General features: G+C 47.3%; 1 protein-coding gene and 3 pseudogenes across 3 annotated transcripts in view; 3 read left to right on the forward strand and 1 right to left on the reverse strand.

The window, feature by feature from the left end:
- LOC147635137 (uncharacterized) overlaps window positions 1-19,354 on the reverse strand; it is a 74,865-nt gene extending 55,511 nt beyond the window's left edge. For all 3 annotated transcript variants that reach the window (XR_015266748.1, XR_015266749.1, XM_086803487.1), the window contains exon 1: window positions 18,569-19,354. Coding sequence is in view for 1 of the 3 variants with exons in the window: in XM_086803487.1 (XP_086659613.1) it covers window positions 18,569-18,613 (45 nt within the window). In the remaining 2 variants the exon portion in view is untranslated. The remainder of the gene's footprint in view (window positions 1-18,568) is intronic.
- Window positions 178-2,124, forward strand: LOC147635146 (uncharacterized; annotated as a pseudogene).
- On the forward strand, window positions 4,312-5,210 carry LOC147635147 (uncharacterized; annotated as a pseudogene).
- On the forward strand, window positions 5,261-12,661 carry LOC147635148 (uncharacterized; annotated as a pseudogene).
- Window positions 19,355-22,585: the final 3,231 nt, after the last annotated feature.

Genomic DNA, 22,585 nt, shown 5'->3' on the forward strand with positions numbered 1-22,585 from the left:
CATCAGGCCCCTGAGCAGCCCATGCCACATGTGTGCGGATACAGATGGGAGACAGCTTGCAGACAGGAGACTCGATCAGAGCATAGAGGACGAGGCTCAGGAGGAGTGGCAGTTTTATTTAGGGAGGAGCTGCAGCCATTGATACACATAGCCCGCAGGGATGAGCATGCTAGGTACATGTGGGTAAGATTGAGGCCAGATACAGGCAGATACCTCTACATTGCTATTTGTTATTTCCCTCCTAGTACGTCAGTGTATGCCTCACCTAGAGGACAGTCCCCTTTCTCTATTTTGGATGATGACATATGGGAGTTTTCTAGGGGATGGTGACATTATCATCCTAGGAGATTTCAACGCTAGGACTGCCCATCACCAGACAGTTTTCTATGATACTTCGGAGGAGATGCTGCGGGAGCTTGATGTTACAGAGATGGGCCTATCCAGACGGTCACAGGATGAGGAGCGCACTGAGTATGGACGATACTTGATAGATATGGGGACTACACATGGATTGGCCATTTTGAATGGCCTACAGAGATTCCCTGCAGCAGCCGGTGCTTTTACATGTTTTCCACATCGGCATGGTGCTAGTACAGTGGACTATGTCATGGCTCAGCCAGGTCTCATTCCTTCTTTTCAGGATTTCATGGTGGGCACTAGGCCGGTTGGAGTAGCAGTTGATCATGCTATCTTGTCTTTCACTCTCACGTTCCAGTTCAGTACAGCTCCATTAGGAGAGGTCTCCACACACGCTCGGTATACCTTCATGAGGGAGACGGACTCTGTGTACACAGACGAGATATACAGGCAGCTATGTACTCAGGAGCCAGGACGGCCATTAGATGAGCTCACTCACATACTGACAGAGACGCTCCATGATGCAGCATCAGAGGCATATCCTCACAGTCAGCCTACACGGAGGCAATCTGGGAGCATGCCCCAGAACAGCTGGTATGATGAGGAGTGTAGAGACACGAGGATCAGACTACAGAGTGAGGTGCTCATGGGTACTACCACACATAGACAGTCACGGATTATCTTTCGCCGCCTAGTGCGACGAAAGAAGAGGGCTTACCTATCTCAGTTAGAGCGGGATCTGTATCAGCTGTTTATGAGTCAGGATTCAGGTGAGGCATGGAGGCTTTTCCATGAGCATTCACCGCCACTAGCCATCACCTCCACAGAGACATGGGGGGAATATGCCACATCTCTCTACACTGCATCAGGGCAGCCACCTTTGCCTGACCTACCAGAGACATGCCCAGAGACATGTACTTTCTTTACTGCCGAGAGGGTGAGGAAAGCCATTGACAGGATGAAGATAGGGAGAGCACATGATCATGATGGTTTAGTAGCAGAGCACTTCATTCATGCCAGAGATATGCTTGCAGCGCTTCTTGCTATGATGTTTAATCGAGCCATGTATGAGGGTTTCCCTGAGACTTGGAGTATGTCCACCATTGTGCCTATCTTCAAGTCAGGAGATCCCATGCTTCCAGGGAATTATCGCACCATCATGGTTGGTCACACTTTGGCTAGGCTGTATGCCTCTACTCTTGAGCAGGAGTTGAGTAGATGGGCAGAGAGAGAGGGCATACGGGCATCAGGGCAGGCAGGGTTTAGGAGAGGTTTCTCCACTCTTGACCAGATTTTGACACTCAGAGCTATTATTGAGGAGGGTAGATACCATGGCAGGAGGATTTATTGTAGCTTTGTGGACTTCCGCAAAGCATTTGACACAGTGCCGAGAGCAAGACTCATACGCAGACTACAGGACATGGGTGTGCCCACAGAGCTGATCTGGGGGATCTTGGCTTTATACAGGACAGTTGTGGGGCGAGTACGCACTACTCAGGGCATGTCTGATATGGTTCACTCCACTATTGGGGTGAAGCAGGGATGCCCCCTATCTCCGACTCTTTTTGGGATGTATGTAGATGAGTTTTCAGACTATGTAGAGCGAGATGGTGACAGAGGTGCTCAGCTAGCAGGCACATGGATTCCGCTGTTGCTATATGCTGATGATATTGTGCTGATCTCAGATTCTCCAGAGGGGATGCAACGTCATTTGGATGCATTGCAGTTATTTGCACAAGACAGTGGATTGTCTGTGAACCTTGGTAAGACCAAGGTAATGGTGTTTAACACCACAACACAGTGGGTTAGGAGGTCCGCCCCCACTTTCACATATGGTCGAGAGACTGTGGAGTATACAGATGCATATACTTATCTTGGGGTGGTTTTCAGTGGCCCAGTATTCTCCTTGAGGAGAGCAGCAGAGACGAGATTGACCAGAGCTTATGCAACATTGGGGAGGCTTGAGAGGATGTGTTCGCAGGTTCAGTTCCAGGAACCTCGAACAAAGCTATGGCTCTTTTGACACTTTGGTCACTTCGGCCATGCTATACGGAGTAGAGATATGGGGCCCCTCAGTAGATCATCACACCAGAGCTGGCAGTACTGATGGATGGAGATGTATGAAGAGGCCTTTGGTTTCTATGATTTCTCGCATGATTAGGGCCAAGGCCTCTGTACCACATGACATTGTTAGGGCGGAGCTCGCTGCCCCTTCGTTGGTAGTAGAGGCGCTCACTCGATCCGTTTCTTTTATGCATAGCATCTGGACTCTCCCTAGAGACACATATACTCGATTAGCCCTAGAGTCTTCACGACAGTTGACATCACAGGGAGATAGATCATGTTGGTATGCACAGATGACATCTTGGTTTCAGCTACATGGCTTTAGTATGGATAGATTGCCCCCATTTCAGTACTCTCTAGATGCTCCCTCCATCTCTCTCACTAGGGCAGAGATTACTAGGCTCATCAGCAGGCAGGATCTAATTCAGTTGGATATCAGGAGGACATGGATACAGCCTACACATGAGCTGGGTACGAAGATGGCTTTCTATAGAGAGCATCTTCTCCAGCTTACGGAGGATGGATTTGTGATCAGACCAAGATATATGGATACTCATTTATCTCATGGGATTCGATGTGCTATTGGTCAGATACGCACATCCTCACACCAGCCTAGAGATCGAGACAGGCAGATTTAGAGGAGTATCAGCTGAGTTCAGGACCTGTCAGTTGTGTCAGATGGAGCCTGAGACAGAGTTACACTACATATGTCACTGCCCAGTGTACTATGAGATACGAGGCCGCTTTCACTGTCTATTCAGAGAGGGCTTTGGACCACTTTCTAGGGTCATGAGATACCAGGATCAGAGATGCCTCGGCCTATACTTATTGGAGATACGCAGGCATAGAGAGGACCTCCTGAGGAGGGGCCCAGAGAGGGAGATACAGATATAGCATCGGATTACAGATTTCTTTCAGTCATCACAGACTAAGGAGTCTGACCAGCAGCCCTCTCAGCATAGCGGCACCACAGGCACATTACTTGATCGAGTGATAGAGTTGGGGCGGTCCCGTCGCCCCCGGCTGAGGGGGCCCTCTTGACATCGGCGCAGATTGCGACAGAAGATCCACACCATACTAGCGCGACATAGGAGCCGGCCCGTGAGAGTGCTCACTATGGAGGACATTGATATTATACGTCATCGTCCGATGAGAGATATCTTTGGATACTGATGTACATGTATATGATGCCTCTATTGTCTTTGGGTACTGATGTATATGTATATGATGCCTCTACTGTGAGAGAGCCCCCCCCATGTATTAGCCCACCCATTGTATCAGCTCTCACCCCATCCCCACCTCCTATTCTCATTTTTCATTTTTCGTTTTCAGTTCTTTGTACTTTTCGTACTCAGCCATTGTATCAGATTCACCAGTTGTAACCTTTTGGTCTCATAGGTCATTTTGGCCTTTTGAAGACGTTAATATAACATTTCATTTCATTTCATTTCTCTCTCTCCGCAGCCCTCCCCGCCATCTCTCTCCCCGCAGCCCTCCCAGCCATCCCTCTCTCCGCAGCCCTCCCCGCCATCTTTCTCTCTCCCCGCAGCCCACCCCGCCATCTCTCTCTCTCTCTCCCCGCAGCCCCCTCCCGCATCTCTCTCTCTCCCTGCAGCCCCCCCGAATCTCTCTCTTTCTCTCTCTCTCTATCCCCGCAGCCCCCCCATCTCTCTCTCTCCCCGCAGCCCCCCCTCGCCTCCCTCTCTCTCTTGGCAGACCCTCCTCTCGACTGTGTGAAGAGCTGCAGAGCCTCTTTCTCTCTCCTTGCTACCCCCCTTGCTCCTTCCATTTGCTCTTCTCCTTGCTACCCCCTTGCTCCTCCCTTGGGCTTTTCTCTCTCTCTCTCTCTCTCTCTCTCTCTGTCATGCCATAAAGCCCGCTGATTCAGCCATGGAAACCAAGCTTGTAAACATGATTAATCTCAACAAGAAGCACTATGATAATGCGATCAACACGATACAACGTGACCTACTTGCGAAGATGGCCAAGATGGAAGAGGAATGGCAGGAAAAGCTGAAGCAAATAGAAGAGGCATGGGAGAAGGAACGGGAAAAATGGAGCGAGGAGAAGGAAGAGATGAAGAAGGCAACGACCGAAATGCAAACCAAAATCAGCGCTTTGGAAGAGGACATAGCATCCTTCCGAAACCGGTCCATACGAGAAGAAGGGGAGATTTCGGAGACGGACAAGGAGGTGATGAAGGAGGAATTGGCGAAGGTCATCATGAAGGAAGAACTTGAGGTAAAAACAAAAACTATCACCGCACACATGGAAGCCTCTCGAGATGGATGGGTGGAAGTGGTAAAAGAAATCTCAAGAAGGAGGCAAAGGAAAATGCACAAAAAGAAGAGACTCTTATTGTGCACACTACACTTGAAGAGGAGAAGATGAGGAATGCCCGCCGCCTCAACATTCGAGTCACGGGAATGGATGAGAAGCAAAACTCGACACCCGACATGGATGGTAGAGCGTTGTGTACCAAGCTAGGGTACAAGGAAGACGGGCCTCTACCCTTTGTAAAAGTTTGGCGGGTCGGCAAAGATCTCACCAAGAAACGACCTCTCATCCTCAATTTCCCCTCAGATGAGGCACGGACCCTTTTCCTCAGGAAGAGGGTGATTCTACGAGGGATTGCCGGTCCCCCTATTTACCTGGATGACGACCTCACGAGGATGCAAGTGGAGCACCGACGGGCATGCATGCCCAAAGTGCACCAGGCACGCAAGGAAGGAAAGAAGGCTACTTACCGCGATGGTCGGGTCATCATTGATGGCAAGACCATCGCATAGGGACTCGCGGCCTCCTGTGGGACACGACATGAGGAGGTGCATGTTGCAGTATGGAACTGCAATGGAGATCTTTGGACACATCCAGAGCGACTAGAGGAGGTGATGGGTGGGGTCAGGACATCATCCTACTTACAGAGACACATGAGAGCCCAGAGAGAGGCTTGCCGCGGATACAGGGCTTCCACCAGTGGGAGTCCACCATACATCGGAAGTGTACACGTCAGAACACTTCCCGTGGATCTGGAGTAGCCATTTTGTTCAGGAGGGAGATACGGAGCAGGATACAGGTGGTGGTGCGGGATCCAGACGCACGCTTCATTTGGCTTCGGCTAGAGCTCTCACAGGTCTAGACCATCTACATAGCCTTGTGCTACTTTGCCCCCACAGGCTCCAGATTCGCTACAGCAGAGCAGGAGGAGAGAGGGGTGGGAGAGTCACCATACAGGGGATTATGGAGTACTCTACACTAGGGGAAGTCTTCCTTATGGGGGACTTCAATGCCAGGACCAACAGGCGCACCAGTGTGAGACATATGATTTTGAGGACCCAGAGATTCTCCATATCACAGAGGCCTCTGACACTACACGGACATCAGCGGACACGGCCACCCCCACAGCTTATGGGCGACATTTACTACGCCTAGGTTCTCAACACCGTCTCGTTATTTATAACGGGATGGCACAGTTGCCAGCCTCAAGCAGTCTTACATGTATACCACACGGAGTCCAGGATGGAGGAGGGAGCACAGTGGACTATATCATGGGACCCCGAGAGGCATCTCACCTGCTCAGCTCTTTTGTCATCCCACCGATACCCATTGGAGCCGATCACACATATCTCTCTTTCTTTCAGGGGTGATGCACCCTCACACACACCTCCCACAGCCACACCTCATACCACCATACATTTCACCCATGAGCTATCCACTATATACTCAGCTACAATAGAGTCTGGTCTCTGCCGACTACTCCCTTCTGCACCTCTACCCACACTTGTATCCCAGATCTCATCCGTCCTACACACAGCCGCCATCAGCTCCTTCCCAAGCACAATATTGTTCTGCAAGCACCCTTGTAACCTATCACCTTGTACTTAAGGCTAGATGCACGGGTTTTTCGGGTTGAAGCACCCTTGTAACTTGTAATGCCCACGAAGCTATATCTTCTTGTACTGAATCTCTATTAATGAATCTCTGTGCAAGGGTGTTCGCATCATCTATTACTACTAGTGTACTACTATGTTACTTTCTAATACTATCTTGTATTGACATGTGGTGCTGAGTCTAAGGTAATCTACAAAGAGAGAGAGAGAGAGAGTGAGTGAGAGAGAGAGAGAGAGAGAGAGAGAGAGAGAGAGAGAGAGAGAGCTAGTGAGAGTTGTAATTGACATGTGGTGCCGAGTCTAGGTAATCTTGGTGGGGAGGACGACCGTTGGTGGTCTTGCTAGTTGACACTCTCCTGGTGTGCCTGGGACCTCAAGAATCAACAACTAGAAATGTAAAAGAGATTGGTTTGGGCCTTGGTAAATTCATTGTTGATAGCATAAAAATAAAAGTTCATAGCTCATAGTTCATAGCTCATAGTTCATAGTTCATAGTTCATAGATCATAGATCATAGATCATAGATCATAGATCATAGTTCATAGTTCATAGTTCATAGTCCCTAGAGCAGCAAGATTATAAATAGCATAACAGGTTCAGGACCATGAAGATGTTTATTATCACAAATACACTTCCATTAACCATCGTGTAGAGTTTCACACTTATGTGGATGGTTGCTCATGATGGATTAGTTGAAGGCGCCTGGGCTTTTCCTCATCTGGCCACATGTTTGTGTTGGGGTCCAGACTCACTTAGACACTGCCTCCAGGTTCACATGGTTTTTGTTGTATAGTTTGTATGCTCTCATGACACGCGTTGGCATATAGATTGGGTCTAGCCACAACATTGAAATATTTTCAATCCCTCATTGACAACTAGATTGAACCAAGCTATTGAATGATCTTTCTGTCAAGAATGGCAGATGCCTCAACCGCCTCCACAACCCATTCACGATGGTGTGCCTGCAACAATCCACCAGTGGTGTAAGAACTTAGCTTCCACTTATTCAAGAACTTGTAGTAGCTCACAATATTAGTACAACAGAGAGATGAAATATATGTCAGTTGTGTCAAATGGAGCCTGAGACAGAGTTACACTACATATGTCACTGCCCAGTGTACTATGAGATACAAGGCCGCTTTCACTGTCTATTCAGAGAGGGCTTTGGACCACTTTCTAGGGTCATGAGATACCAGGATCAGAGATGCCTCGGCCTATACTTATTGGAGATACGCAGGCATAGAGAGGACCTCTCCTGAGGAGGGGCCCAGAGAGGGAGATACAGATATAGCGTCGGATTACAGATTTCTTTCAGTCATCACAGACTAAGGAGTCTGACCAGCAGCCCCCTCAGCATAGCGGCACCACAGGCACATTACTTGATCGACGAGTGATAGAGTTGGGGCGGTCCCGTCGCCCCCCCGGATGAGGGGGCCCTCTCGACATCGGCGCAGATTGCGACAGAAGATCCACACCATACTAGCGCGACATAGGAGCCGGCCCGTGAGAGTGCTCACTATGGAGGACATTGATATTATACGTCATCGTCCGATGAGAGATATCTTTGGATACTGATGTACATGTATATGATGCCTCTATTGTCTTTGGGTACTGATGTATATGTATATGATGCCTCTACTGTGAGAGAGCCCCCCCCCATGTATTAGCCCACCCATTGTATCAGCTCTCACCCCATCCCCACCTCCTATTCTCATTTTTCATTTTTCGTTTTCAGTTCTTTGTACTTTTCGTACTCAGCCATTGTATCAGATTCACCAGTTGTAACCTTTTGGTCTCATAGGTCTTTTGGCCTTTTGAAGACGTTAATATAACATTTCATTTCATTTCATTTCTCTCTCTCCGCAGCCCTCCCCGCCATCTCTCTCCCCGCAGCCCTCCCAGCCATCCCTCTCTCCGCAGCCCTCCCCGCCATCTCTCTCTCTCCCCGCAGCCCACCCCGCCATCTCTCTCTCTCTCTCCCCGCAGCCCCCTCCCGCATCTCTCTCTCTCCCCGCAGAGCCCCCCCGAATCTCTCTCTTTCTCTCTCTCTCTATCCCCGCAGCCCCCCCATCTCTCTCTCTCCCCGCAGCCCCCCCTCGCCTCCCTCTCTCTCTTGGTGGCAGACCCTCCTCTCGACTGTGTGAAGAGCTGCAGAGCCTCTTTCTCTCTCCTTGCTACCCCCCTTGCTCCTTCCAATGGAGAGTGGGGAAGAGGAGAGAAGGAAGTGGGGGAACTTCAAAGGAGAGAGCATTAATCATGCGTTTCCCATCCATGGAAACCAAGAAGGACTTCTTGAAGAGACGTCCTACACTAAAGAAAACGGGGATCTTTCTTGGGGATGACCTTACACTTTCACAGCTTGCACATATGCAAGAAGTTATGCCCGAAATAAGGAAAGTTCGAGAGAAAGGGAAAGTGGCCTTCTACAGGGATGGATGAGTTGTTATTATGGAGAGGCGCTCCGCATGACGGCGCGAGACCTATGGGACCACACTCAAAGTTGCTACCTGGAATTGTAATGGATCTCTACGCCTTGATGTAGGTGCCTTTGAGGATAGTTACACTGGGAGGGACATCATCTTCTACTCCGAGACACATCAGGCCCCTGAGCAGCCCATGCCACATGTGTGCGGATACAGATGGGAGACAGCTTGCAGACAGGAGACTCGATCAGAGCATAGAGGACGAGGCTCAGGAAGGAGTGGCAGTTTTATTTAGGGAGGAGCTGCAGCCATTGATACACATAGCCCGCAGGGATGAGCATGCTAGGTACATGTGGGTATGATTGAGGCCAGATACAGGCAGATACCTCTACATTGCTATTTGTTATTTCCCTCCTAGTACGTCAGTGTATGCCTCACCTAGAGGACAGTCCCCTTTCTCTATTTTGGATGATGACATATGGGAGTTTTCTAGGGATGGTGACATTATCATCCTAGGAGATTTCAACGCTAGGACTGCCCATCACCAGACAGTTTTCTATGATACTTCGGAGGAGATGCTGCGGGAGCTTGATGTTACAGAGATGGGCCTATCCAGACGGTCACAGGATGAGGAGCGCACTGAGTATGGACGATACTTGATAGATATGGGGACTGCACATGGATTGGCCATTTTGAATGGCCTACAGAGATTCCCTGCAGCAGCAGAGCCGGTGCTTTTACATGTTTTCCACATCGGCATGGTGCTAGTACAGTGGACTACGTCATGGCTCAGCCAGGTCTCATTCCTTCTTTTCAGGATTTCATGGTGGGCACTAGGCCGGTTGGAGTAGCAGTTGATCATGCTATCTTGTCTTTCACTCTCACGTTCCAGTTCAGTACAGCTCCATTAGGAGAGGTCTCCACACACGCTCGGTATACCTTCATGAGGGAGACGGACTCTGTGTACACAGACGAGATATACAGGCAGCTATGTACTCAGGAGCCAGGACGGCCACTAGATGAGCTCACTCACATACTGACAGAGACGCTCTATGATGCAGCATCAGAGGCATATCCTCACAGTCAGCCTACACGGAGACGATCTGGGAGCATGCCCCAGAACAGCTGGTATGATGAGGAGTGTAGAGACACGAGGATCAGACTACAGAGTGAGGTGCTCATGGGTACTACCACACATAGACAGTCACGGATTATCTTTCGCCGCCTAGTGCGACGAAAGAAGAGGGCTTACCTATCTCAGTTAGAGCGGGATCTGTATCAGCTGTTTATGAGTCAGGATTCAGGTGAGGGGCATGGAGGCTTTTCCATGAGCATTCACCGCCACTAGCCATCACCTCCACAGAGACATGGGGGGAATATGCCACATCTCTCTACACTGCATCAGGGCAGCCACCTTTGCCTGACCTACCAGAGACATGCCCAGAGACATGTACTTTCTTTACTGCCGAGAGGGTGAGGAAAGCCATTGACAAGATGAAGACAGGGAGAGCACATGATCATGATGGTTTAGTAGCAGAGCACTTCATTCATGCCAGAGATATGCTTGCAGAGCTTCTTGCTATGATGTTTAATCGAGCCATGTATGAGGGTTTCCCTGAGACTTGGAGTATGTCCACGATTGTGCCTATCTTCAAGTCAGGAGATCCCATGCTTCCAGGGAATTATCGCACCATCATGGTTGGTCACACTTTGGCTAGGCTGTATGCCTCTACTCTTGAGCAGGAGTTAAATAGATGGGCAGAGAGAGAGGGCATACGGGCATCAGGGCAGGCAGGGTTTAGGAGAGGTTGGGAGGGATATGCCCTAGAGGACTCATGGGATATGCCCTAGAGGACTCATGGGAGGGATATGTATGCCCTAGAGGACTCATGGGAGGGATATGTATGCCCTAGAGGACTCATGGATGCCCTAGAGGACTCATGGGAGGGATATGGATGCCCTAGGGGACTCATGGGAGGGATATGCCCTAGAGGACTCATTGGATATGCCCTAGAGGACTCATGGGAGGGATATGTATGCCCTAGAGGACTCATGGGAGGGATATGCCCTAGAGGACTTATGGGAGGGATATGTATGCCCTAGAGGACTCATGGGATATGTATGCCCTAGAGGACTCATGGGACTCATGGGATATGTATGCCGTAGAGGACTCATGGGATATGTATGCCCTAGAGGACTCATGGGAGGGATATGTATGCCCTAGAGGACTCATGGCATATGTATGCCCTAGAGGACGCATGGGAGGGATATGTATGCCCTAGAGGACTCATGGGAGGGATAGGACTCATGGGAGGGATATGTATGCCCTATAGGACTGATATGTATGCCCTAGAGGACTCATGGGAGAGATAGGACTCATGGGAGGGATATGTATGCCCTATAGGACTGATATGTATGCCCTATAGGACTGATATGGATGCCCTAGGACTCATGGGAGGGATATGGATGCCCTAGAGGACTCATGGATGCCCTAGAGGACTCATGGGAGGGATATGGAAGCCCTAGAGGACTCATGGGAGGGATATGTATGCCCTAGAGGACTCATAGGACGATATGGATGCCCTAGAGGACTCATGGGAGGGATATGGATGCCCTAGAGGACTCATAGGACGATATATCCCTCCCATGAGTCCTCTAGGGCATCCATATCCCTCCCATGAGTCCTCCCATGAGTCCTCTAGGGCATCCATATCCCTCCCATGAGTCCTCTAGGGCATACAAGAGGGATATGGATACCCTAGAGGACTCACAAGAGGGATATGGATACCCTAGAGGACTATGAACTATGAACTATGAACTAATAGGAGGGATATGGATACCCTGTAGGACTCATAAGAGGGATATGGATACCCTGGAGGACTCATGGGAGGAATATGGATACCCTGGAGGACTCATGGGAGGGATATGGATACCCTGGGTGGAGGACTCATGGGAGGGATATGGATACCCTAGAGGACTTACAAGAAGGATATGGATACCCTAGAGGACTCATGGGAGGAATATGGATACCCTGGAGGACTCATGGGAGGGATATGGATACCCTAGAGGACTCACAAGAGGGATATGGATACCCTGGAGGACTCATAGGAGGACTCATATGGATACCCTGGAGGACTCATAGGAGGACTCATAGGATACCCTGGAGGACTCATAGGATACCCTGGAAGACTCATAGGAGGACTCATATGGATACCCTGGAGGACTCATATGGATACCCTGGAGGACTCATAGGAGGGATATGGATACCCTGGAGGACTCATGGAGGGATATGGATGCCCTGGAGGACTCATGGGATGGGAGGACTCATGGGAGGGATATGGTATTATAGAAGTGTAATTATGATATGGAGTTCTGGCCTGGAGGCTAGAACTTTTATTATAGAAGTGTAATTATGATATGGAGTTCCCTGATAACTTTTATTATAGAAGTGTAATTATGATAACTTTTATTATAGAAGTGTAATTATGATATGGAGTTCCCTGATCTGATGTTCTCTGTCTGCAGGAGTCCGAGACTGCTACACAGAGGTATGAAAATGTTTCCCCTTCCCCCTTTTCTGTTTGTCACACTACACACCTCTCTCTCTCTCTCTTTTTCTCTCTAATGGATTCATGGCAGCGTGGATCTGACGGGAGACTTCATAGAGTTTCCCAGGACATGTCGAGGAGCACCACAGGAGAGCAGCGGCGGAGAGACAAGAGGGCAAAACAATTAGATACAAATGATGAAGCCACAAATCTAGACCAATTAGATACGATGGCACAAATGATGAAGCCACAAATCTAGACCAATTAGATACGATGGCACTGCAATTGATTCAAGATAACTGACACGTGTTTGATCTGCTCACCAGGCCAATGCACTCTACACTGATGTTGGACTTGGTCAACAAGCAGCTGTTGGATGAGTCGTCGCGATGACAGTTATTAGCGATGACAAGCTGGTGGCTATTACTGTGATTATTCAACGCAAACTAGACAAAAGAGCAGGTGAACCTCGTCCCTAGACTTTCTCTCTTCTTGCCGCATCATTTTGCTTCATGATACAGAGGGAGAATGTTACAGGTTTTGTTCCCTTTCCTTGCAGAAGCTTGCAAGCTTCCGGGTCACTCCCCATGGAGTAAGTGGGTTGAGAATGCGCAGTACTTTGGTTCACATTCTTACCAGGAAAAAGGTCGACAGGCAAAATCCTCTCCTCCATATCCAGAGTTACCATATCCTTCTTGTGAGTCCTCTAGGGCATCCATATCCCTCCCATGAGTCCTCTAGGGCATACAAGAGGGATATGGATACCCTAGAGGACTCACAAGAGGGATATGGATACCCTAGAGGACTATGAACTATGAACTATCATCTATGAACTATGAACTATGAATTATGAACTAATAGGAGGGATATGGATACCCTGGAGGACTCATAGGAGGAATATGGATACCCTAGAGGACTCATAGGAGGGATATGGATACCCTGGTGGAGGACTCATGGGAGGGATATGGATACCCTGGAGGACTCATGGGAGGTATATGGATACCCTAGAGGACTCACAAGAAGGATATGGATACCCTAGAGGACTCATGGGAGGAATATGGATACCCTGGAGGACTCATGGGAGGGATATGGATACCCTAGAGGACTCACAAGAGGGATATGGATGCCCTAGAGGACTCACAAGAGGGATATGGATACCCTAGAGGACTCACAGGACTCACAAGAGGGATATGGATACCCTGGAGGACTCACAAGAGGACTCATATGGATACCCTGGAGGACTCATAGGAGGACTCATAGGATACCCTGGAGGACTCATAGGATACCTTGGACTCATAGGATACCCTGGAGGACTGATAGGATACCCTGGAGGACTCATAGGAGGACTCATATGGATACCCTGGAGGACTCATATGGATACCCTGGAGGACTCATAGGAGGGATATGGATACCCTGGAGGACTCATAGGAGGACTCATATGGATACCCTGGAGGACTCATGGGAGAGATATGGATGCCCTGGAGGACTCATGGGAGAGATATGGATACCCTAGAGGACTCACAGAGGACGATATGGATGGCCTAGAGGACTCATAGGAGGGATATGGATGGCCTAGAGGACGATATGGATGCCCTAGAGGACTCATGGAGGACGATATGGATGCCCTAGAGGGATATGGATGGCCTAGAGGACTCATGGAGGACGATATGGATGGCCTAGAGGACTCATGGGAGGACGATATGGATGGCCTAGAGGACTCATAGGAGGGATATGGATGGCCTAGAGGACGATATGGATGCCCTAGAGGACTCATGGGAGGGATATGGATGCCCTAGAGGACTCATGGAGGACGATATGGATGGCCTAGAGGACTCATGGGAGGACGATATGGATGGCCTAGAGGACTCATAGAGGACGATATGGATGGCCTAGAGGACTCATGGGAGAAATATGGATGCCCTAGATGACTCATGGGAGGGATATGGATGGCCTAGAGGACTCATGGAGGACGATATGGATGGCCTAGAGGACTCATAGAGGACGATATGGATGGCCTAGAGGACTCATAGAGGACTCATAGAGGACGATATGGATGGCCTAGAGGACTCATGGGAGGGATATGGATGCCCTAGAGGACTCATGGGATGGGAGGACTCATGGGAGGGATATGGTATTATAGATGTAATTATGATATGGAGTTCTGGCCTGGAGGCTAGAACTTTTATTATAGAAGTGTAATTATGATATGGAGTTCCCTGATAACTTTTATTATAGAAGTGTAATTATGATAACTTTTATTATAGAAGTGTAATTATGATATGGAGTTCCCTGATCTGATGTTCTCTGTCTGCAGGAGTCCGAGACTGCTACACAGAGGTATGAAAATGTTTCCCCTTCCCCCTTTTCTGTTTGTCACACTACACACCTCTCTCTCTCTCTCTTTTTCTCTCTAATGGATTCATGGCAGCGTGGATCTGACGGGAGACTTCACAGAGTTTCCCAGGACATGTTGAGGAGCACCACAGGAGAGCAGCGGCGGGGAGACAAGAGGGCAAAACAATTAGATACAAATGATGAAGCCACAAATCTAGACCAATTAGATACGATGGCACAAATGATGAAGCCACAAATCTAGACCAATTAGATACGATGGCACTGCAATTGATTCAAGATAACCGACACGTGTTTGATCTGCTCACCAGGCCAATGCACTCTACACTGATCTTGGACTTGGTCAACAAGCAGCTGTTGGATGAGTCGTCGCGATGACAGTTAGCGATGACAAGCTGGTGGCTATTACTGTGATTATCAAACGCAAACTAGACAAAAGAGCAGGTGAACCTCGTCCCTAGACTTTCTCTTCTTGCCGCATCATTTTGCTTCATGATACAGAGGGAGAATGTTACAGGTTTTGTTCCCTTTCCTTGCAGAAGCTTGCAAGCTTCCGGGTCACTCCCCATGGAGTAAGTGGGTTGAGAATGCGCAGTACTTTGGTTCACATTCTTACCAGGAAAAAGGTCGACAGGCAAAATCCTCTCCTCTTGATCCAGAGTTACCATGGCGCTCTGATGTAGAAGCATGGAACAAGGCAGACTGGGATGTGATAACTTCTAGCATAGCAGGGGACCGCGAGGCTGCATTAAGAATGTTGTTTACAGCAGCTCAATCAAAAGATTTCCTTTATGAGTTCAAGTTTACAGGAGAAATGCCGCTTATCGACAACCTAAGGCCAGATGCAGTAATGATACTGAAGGGTCGCTCCATCAAAGATTTGAGGTCAATTGGTGCCTTGATTAATCTGGACAGTACCACTGAGGGATGCTATGACTCTGATGAAAAAGTTGGAAAGGTGATTACGTATGGTCAGGTGTTTTTAAAGCTTGCTGGAACTCAAAGAAGGTCTGTAGTTGTTGGGGTTATGAATTTAAACAAGGTGAGATTTTTTAAAGTAGCCCAAGTTGAAGGAACTAATTATCCATCTCTAGCGGCTTTGTTATCACAAGGAGTCAAGAGGATTCAGATGTTAGACGGGCTTTTTCTGCATACTTACAAACTAAACTTTGTATTCTAAATCTGGAGATTTCTGTTAGGGGATTTCCCTTGCCACTAGGTTGGAAGGAGGATCGTATCTTAGGCAGAGGTCGAACCAGCTTTGTCCACTTGGTTATCCCCCCTGCGTTAAGAAGTTGGCACCCAAATGCAAGTGCTTCATCCTGCTCATCGTACCGATGTCAATCGGCAACTCTCCTGTAAAGTTGTTGCCATATGCATCAAGTACCTCAAGTAAGCGTAAGCTGGAGAAGTGGTGGGGAAAGGCTCCATTGAATGCGTTGTTGGAGATGTTAAGGTAGCGAAGGGAGGTGAGATGCGTGATCTGCAAGGGGAGACTACCAGAGAGCTGTGTGCGAGCAAGGGAGAGAGAGACCACATTTGTGAGGCAGCCAACAGCAGGGGAGAGAGTACCAGCTGTGAGGTTCATACCAGAGAGGTTGAGTGCGACAACGCTGCAGGCATCAAAGCTGCAGGTGATTGCACTCCAGTGGCAAGGGTTAGACCCCTCGTCCAGTCGGATAAGAACCCCACCCTGCTGGGAGCTACGTGTCCAGCCATAGCTGCTTGCTTGATCAAGAGAAGGGCCTCTGTCTCTACATGAAGAGATGCGAAACAAAACATCATGGAGCCCATGGTCAAAGCTACAATAAAAGAGAACCAGGCAGGCGTCATGGAGAAAAGGGATTGTTGAGTAAGCACCTGAGAGATTCCGAGGTAGAGGAAAAGAGATATATGCAGCCTTGCAGGGCTCGATGTTATCGATCAGCACACGACTGTAATACGAGTCATGACTCATGCCTGCATCCAATCGATCGCAGCTGCAGGGACCAATAAATTACAATGTTCTCCACGCCAAATCAACACGTCCCCTCCAGACGTTCTCTGCTGTAGAGTCGACTTGTTACTGACGTACCCTTTCTAACTTGTCTGCATTGATTGACAGTTTGCATGCTCTTCTGACGCACACATGCAATCTTTCCGGGCACTAATCCTGATAATTTGCAGTAGGTTGAGAGCACTCATTAGACGAAGTGCCTCCGGTTTTCCATTGAATGCCAAGTGCATATCAGCGACTTTCAAAGCTCGAGCTTCAATGGGATTCCTGAAAATAGTAGGAAACTAGTGTGCCTTGATTGGTTTGTTTTGTGGTTTGCAATTTTGCAATTTGCAATTAGAAACGAATCTGAGAAGTAGAGTATTTATGTATGTGTTATAATGTGTTATCACTTCTTATCATAGGTTATAACATCTGGCATAGAAGTTGGTTCCATGACCTCAAAACACAAATGAAAATTTTAAATCACTATAGAAAGGACTTTTGAGATTTTTTTCCATAACATAGACTCATAGAGAGGCATTATGTGCACATGAGGCTTGTGCCCCTGCCCCCCCCCCAAAAAGAAAAAACCATACAAATCTATGGTAGGGAGGTGGCACCATCCTCTTTCCATAAACTAAAAGGAATGTGCCCTTCCCTCGTATACTTGGTTTTCTCCTCGAGTCTTGGAATCTTTGATTTTGGATCTACAATGAATAGCAAGGAATTCATTATGTGCATGTTCACACAAATGTGTCTAGCAATCCCTCGTATTGATGACATTGATTTAAATTTAGAAGTGTCGGCACTACTCTTGTTGAGCTTTGCTGATGTTGATGGTGTTGCTTCTTCATTGTTGGATCTACTATTGGCTAAGTTTCAGATAGAGCCACTATATGGTTATCACTATAATCATTTTTGTGGTCCTTTTTTGGTCTCATAATGCTCTCACAGTGTTGCTATGTTGTGCTCTATGTGTCGAGAGGGAACCTCTGAGCACTGTGTTGTCTATTCTTACTCTATTCGTGGTTTGTTTTGTCATCAACTTGCTGCAAGGGTCGAGTGTCTACTCTATCTGAGGTTTGTATCATCATCAGCTACAAAATATCATATTTTGTATCGCATAATTTGTTTTCTCCTTCTTTGCTTTTGTTACCATCTCCAATAGGCTTTTGTCGAGTGGGCAACTTAGGCTCATTACAATACGGACCTTATCAACTTCATAGGCCTTTGATAGGTTATCGATCCTGTTGGTGTATGTGATCGCGTTTAGAGGCCTCGCACAAATCTTGGCCAACAAGCACAATAATATTTTGATGCAATACAAGAAGGTCATGCTTGTTGACTATACAAACCGTCCATTGGAGACGGTCGCAGTGCTGACTTTTGTGCTGACAGTGGCAAGGCTTCATGTAGGCACAAATCCGTGCTCACAGTGTTGCTACAAGATGCGCATGGGCCGCTAAACCCCCGCCCCGAGGCCTCTGTTGCCTTGGCACACGACCACTTGCCAACCCCACTAGCATGCTTGCCAACCGCCCTCTCCCTCCATCCCTCTAAATTCGAAAGTCGACTCTTCTATATCTACTTCAGTGTGCCAACCACTCAATGCCACCCCTTATAATTTGTGCTTCTTGTTATTCCCCTCCTATTCCCAGTCCTATTTGTAGCATCTCGTGCAAACAAACCACCTGCACTTCACCCCACTACTGCACTTCATTGATTCACTTAAAAAGGATTTTCTTATGCTTTATTTCAATAAGTGGCAAAAGTCCTCATCCAATAAACTCTCGAAAAGTGGCATAACTCAGCTTGTGTGCTTTTTTGTGACTCCCATTAGCTGATCAAGGTAGCTAGTGTGCCTTGATTAGTTCAATGTGCATATGGCTCAAAAATAGATCGAAATGTTTTGGGACAATAGAAGTTAATTTGAAGAGCAGAGAGTGAGTTAATGTACCTTCTGCGTCACGTTGTCTCTCGTGTCTGAGGCTATGTAGCTCATCGTTCCTTGGTGTTGTTCTCATCCTCTTGAACCATCCTCTTGAACCCCGACGACCTCGCCACATGAATGAAAGTTGGAGTTAGCAAAATTATTTACAAATTACATAGATTGTAGCAAAACATAGATGCATTAGGTGCATGGGGGATGCTTGTGCCCCAAAAGAAAAAGAAAAAACCATACGTACGTATGGTAGGGAGGTGGCACCATCCTCACCCAATTTCCATAAACCGTAGGGAACGTGCCCTTCCCTCGTATACTTGTTTTCTCCTCCAGTGTTGGAGGGGGACATTATGCTTTTACTCCAGTGTTGGAGAGACCTTTTTGTTTTAAAATTTTGCAGTTGCGTTAGGCAAAGAATTCATTACCTTTATGTTGATGTGGACTTCTCCCTCCTTAAGCTTTGGCTCCAGCAATCCAGATAGCAACACTTTCTCATCGGCTAAGGTCTAGTCGCATGGCTAGCTCTGTTTTGGACACCTCCTATCCTTGCCATTCATGCTTCCATACCCAAAAATGGATAAAAAGCTATCGAGTCTTCAGCTTTGACTTGCCTATCGTCCCATAATACACTTTTAAAATGGGGACTTGATGTACTAGGACCATGCTCTATGACCCATAATCTCACTACTCTTAATTACTTGCCAAGATGGGTAGAGGCAGAAGCAAAATTGTGAAGTTGCTAAAGGAACACAAAATGAGGGCAAGTGAGTCAAAGCATCAACTACAAGACTTAACTATTCTTTTGCACCCCCTCCCTCCCCATCCCTTCCGCTGACTCTGGATCCCCTGTCATAGCATATCGTGATGTGTCTGGTGGGAAATAGCATACTGCAAATCATTAATGAATTCTAAGATTCTAGATTATGATGCAAATCATACATGTAACCCTATTTAAAGTCTTACCTATTAGAGGTGTTGGAGAAGCTATCTAGGAAATGTGATAGTGGACCTATGCCATTTCTTGGATAGCTTCAGCAACACCTCTATGGTGGTTCTTTGGATGGTTGCTGCATGCATTTTGAGATGCTCACAAGGCTGGACCCCATTTTACCATGTTTAGATCAGTCCAACAGGCTGATTTTAATCTCGCTGCTGCACATTTCCACACGGTGCAAAAAACTGCACTCAAAAGACTTCTTTCAGCCCCATTTACACATGGATCCCCTCACCCAAGTCTGATCTGAATCTGTAGATTCTGGCTTCACACCCCCAAACACACATGCTATGATTCTGCATATCCTGCATCTGAACTTGTAAAGCACTCAATTCAGCATGCACTATAGTCCCTCCTAGAGTCCTCTAGGGCACCATAGAGTCCTCTAGGGCACCATAGTCCCTCCTCCTAGAGTCCTCTAGGGCACCATAGTCCCTCCTAGCAGTCCCTCCTTGGAGTCCTCTAGGGCACTATAGTCCCTCCTAGCAGTCCCTCCTTGGAGTCCTCTAGGGCACTATAGTCCCTCCTTAGAGTCCTATAGTCCCTCCTTGGAGTCCTCTAGGGCACTATAGTCCCTCCTTGGAGTCCTCTAGTCCCTCTGTGTGTGTGTGTGTGTGTGTGTGTGTGTGAGAGAGAGAGAGAGTTTCTATGTCTAAGAGTGTGTGAGAAGAGAGAGAGAGAGTGTGTGTGTAGTGGGTGGGGGGTACGGGGAGGGAAAGTGTCGGTGTACAGCAGTAGACAAGCAGCCATATTCATTACGTATGAAACCCCTCATCCCCCCCATCAACATAAGAACTCAAAATAATACATTCATGGGTCTCCATTGTAATTAGACTTTGAACTATCAAGAATTTCAATTTGTCTAGGAACATCATGTGGGGTTTCACACTTATACAATGTAATAGCTACCCTCTTGATTTGCAATCTCCATTACTACTGTGCCACTATCGCGTATAGTGAAGAAATTGGTCTCCACCATCTAATGGGACTACTATCAAATCATCCTCCTAGAGGCCTCTAGGAGGAATATGGTGCCTAGAGGTCTCATAGGAGGGATACAAATAACCTAATACACGTCATAGTATGCATACAAATAGCTTGATATATGTAAATCACCCATTTCTCACAAGGGACTCGGGACGCGGTGAGAATTTTGCATCTCATTGCACCCCCGCCAAGCAGTGATAATTTTGCATCTTATCACCATAAATGTCGATCTTATGATTTGATGGACAGAGCGATGGCGCGTCTTTTGAAGCAGTCGAAAGAAGGAATGGGCGCGAGAAAGAAAAGGCGCTAGAAAGACAAGGGCGGCTCGAGGAAGAAAAAGGGCTTCAGAAAGACAGGGCTATGGAGGAGGACAAGGGCTCGAGAAGGAAAGGCAAGGCTATCGTGGAGGAGGACAATGCGGGTGGGTTCGGGGTGAGGGGGGCGGAGTGCTCTGTGCAGACTCATGGTGGGCAGTTTACTGGGGCAGACTTTTGGAGGACAAGGCTCTGGGCAGACTCTTGGGCAGGTACTGAGGCCATCGGGGCCGTCTTTTGAGCAGTCTTTGGGGCATTCACTGGGGCATTCACTGGGGCAGTCTTTTGGGCATCCACTGCTGGGGCATTCACTGGGGCAGTTTTTCGAGCAGTCTTTTGGGCATTCACTGGGGCAGTCACTGGGGCAGTCACAGGTTTTCAAGAATTCTCTTGTGCGGTCTCTTGATGCCTCACAAAGCAACATAACCTCTAACCAAAGCAGTCTAGGAGAACTTACCAACTCCAGCTTTGGACGAATGGTTCGTAGCGAAATAACTGGTTCGTATAATGAATTAACTTTACCGAAGCCATTGTCAGCTAAGGAAGCTGATGCTGTGTTGAAGAAGTGGAGGAAGCAAACTCAGAAGAGGATGGCTCTCAGTCTGATTTCAAATGTTGGATGTCACAAATTAGGAAAGATGCTTGCAGCATGGAAATTCATTTCACAGGTGATGATGGTGAACCCGAACACAGGATTTAGAAAGTGTGACTTCTCATTGGTCACAAAGGGTAGTACAATTGTCAGTGTTGACACTGTTGCTGTACTTAGTCTACAATCAGCAGATGGCATCTATAACTCAGATAAGGAGATAGGGGTTGCTATATGCAAAAAGAGAAGCTGGAGTACATCTCTAAGAAGGTTGAAAAAAATGAAGTATACCAAAAACTAAAAGATCCCTCCATGATTGCTAAGACGTTTGGTATACCACAATTATCATCAAGTCAATTAAACCTTCTTAGAGTGGCTGTAAAAGCAAAAAACTTGAGTGGAGAGCATGCTATTGCTTATGCTAGTCGCCTTGGGTATAATCGAGGCCGTTTCATAAGTGGAGTTGCAGCAAAAGAATACATTTCAAAGCTACAAAATGATTGCTAAGACGTTTGGTATACCACAATTATCATCAAGTCAATTAAACCTTCTTAGAGTGGCTGTAAAAGCAAAAAACTTGAGTGGAGAGCATGCTATTGCTTATGCTAGTCGCCTTGGGTATAATCGAGGCCGTTTCATAAGTGGAGTTGCAGCAAAAGAATACATTTCAAAGCTACAAAATGCTTACTTGGACTCTTAGGTAGATCGGTTTTTAATTATATTAACCATAAAGTAAAACACATGCTACATTTTAATTAAAAAAATGCTTGTATTGCAGGTCGAAGAAAACTTCCAATAAGATCCAAGCGTGCACATTGATTTGTGGATCAAGTCAAAGCTTCGAATTTATTGAGGAATCAGTTCTTGGAGTCTCAAACTATTGATATGCATTACTCATGTAGACAACAAAAGAGGAAAACTTTGATGCAAAAACATTGTATATTTTGAAGAAACTATTCTTCAAGGGATGTGTAGCTGGAAACTTTTGTATAACTTATTGAATTAAATAAATTTTTGTGCTCTCTACTCTTGTACATTTTGGGCCTATTTTGTAGTGTAGCAACACAATTTGATGTAATGTGGATATTTTTTCTTGCTGCTGTAAGATGATGGTTTGATGTATGTGTGGGACCAAAGCACATGGC

The sequence above is a fragment of the Cibotium barometz genome, chromosome 10 (genome assembly GCF_041138505.1).
Source record: "Cibotium barometz isolate CiBa-2024 chromosome 10, ASM4113850v1, whole genome shotgun sequence".
Lineage (NCBI taxonomy): Eukaryota > Viridiplantae > Streptophyta > Polypodiopsida > Cyatheales > Cibotiaceae > Cibotium > Cibotium barometz.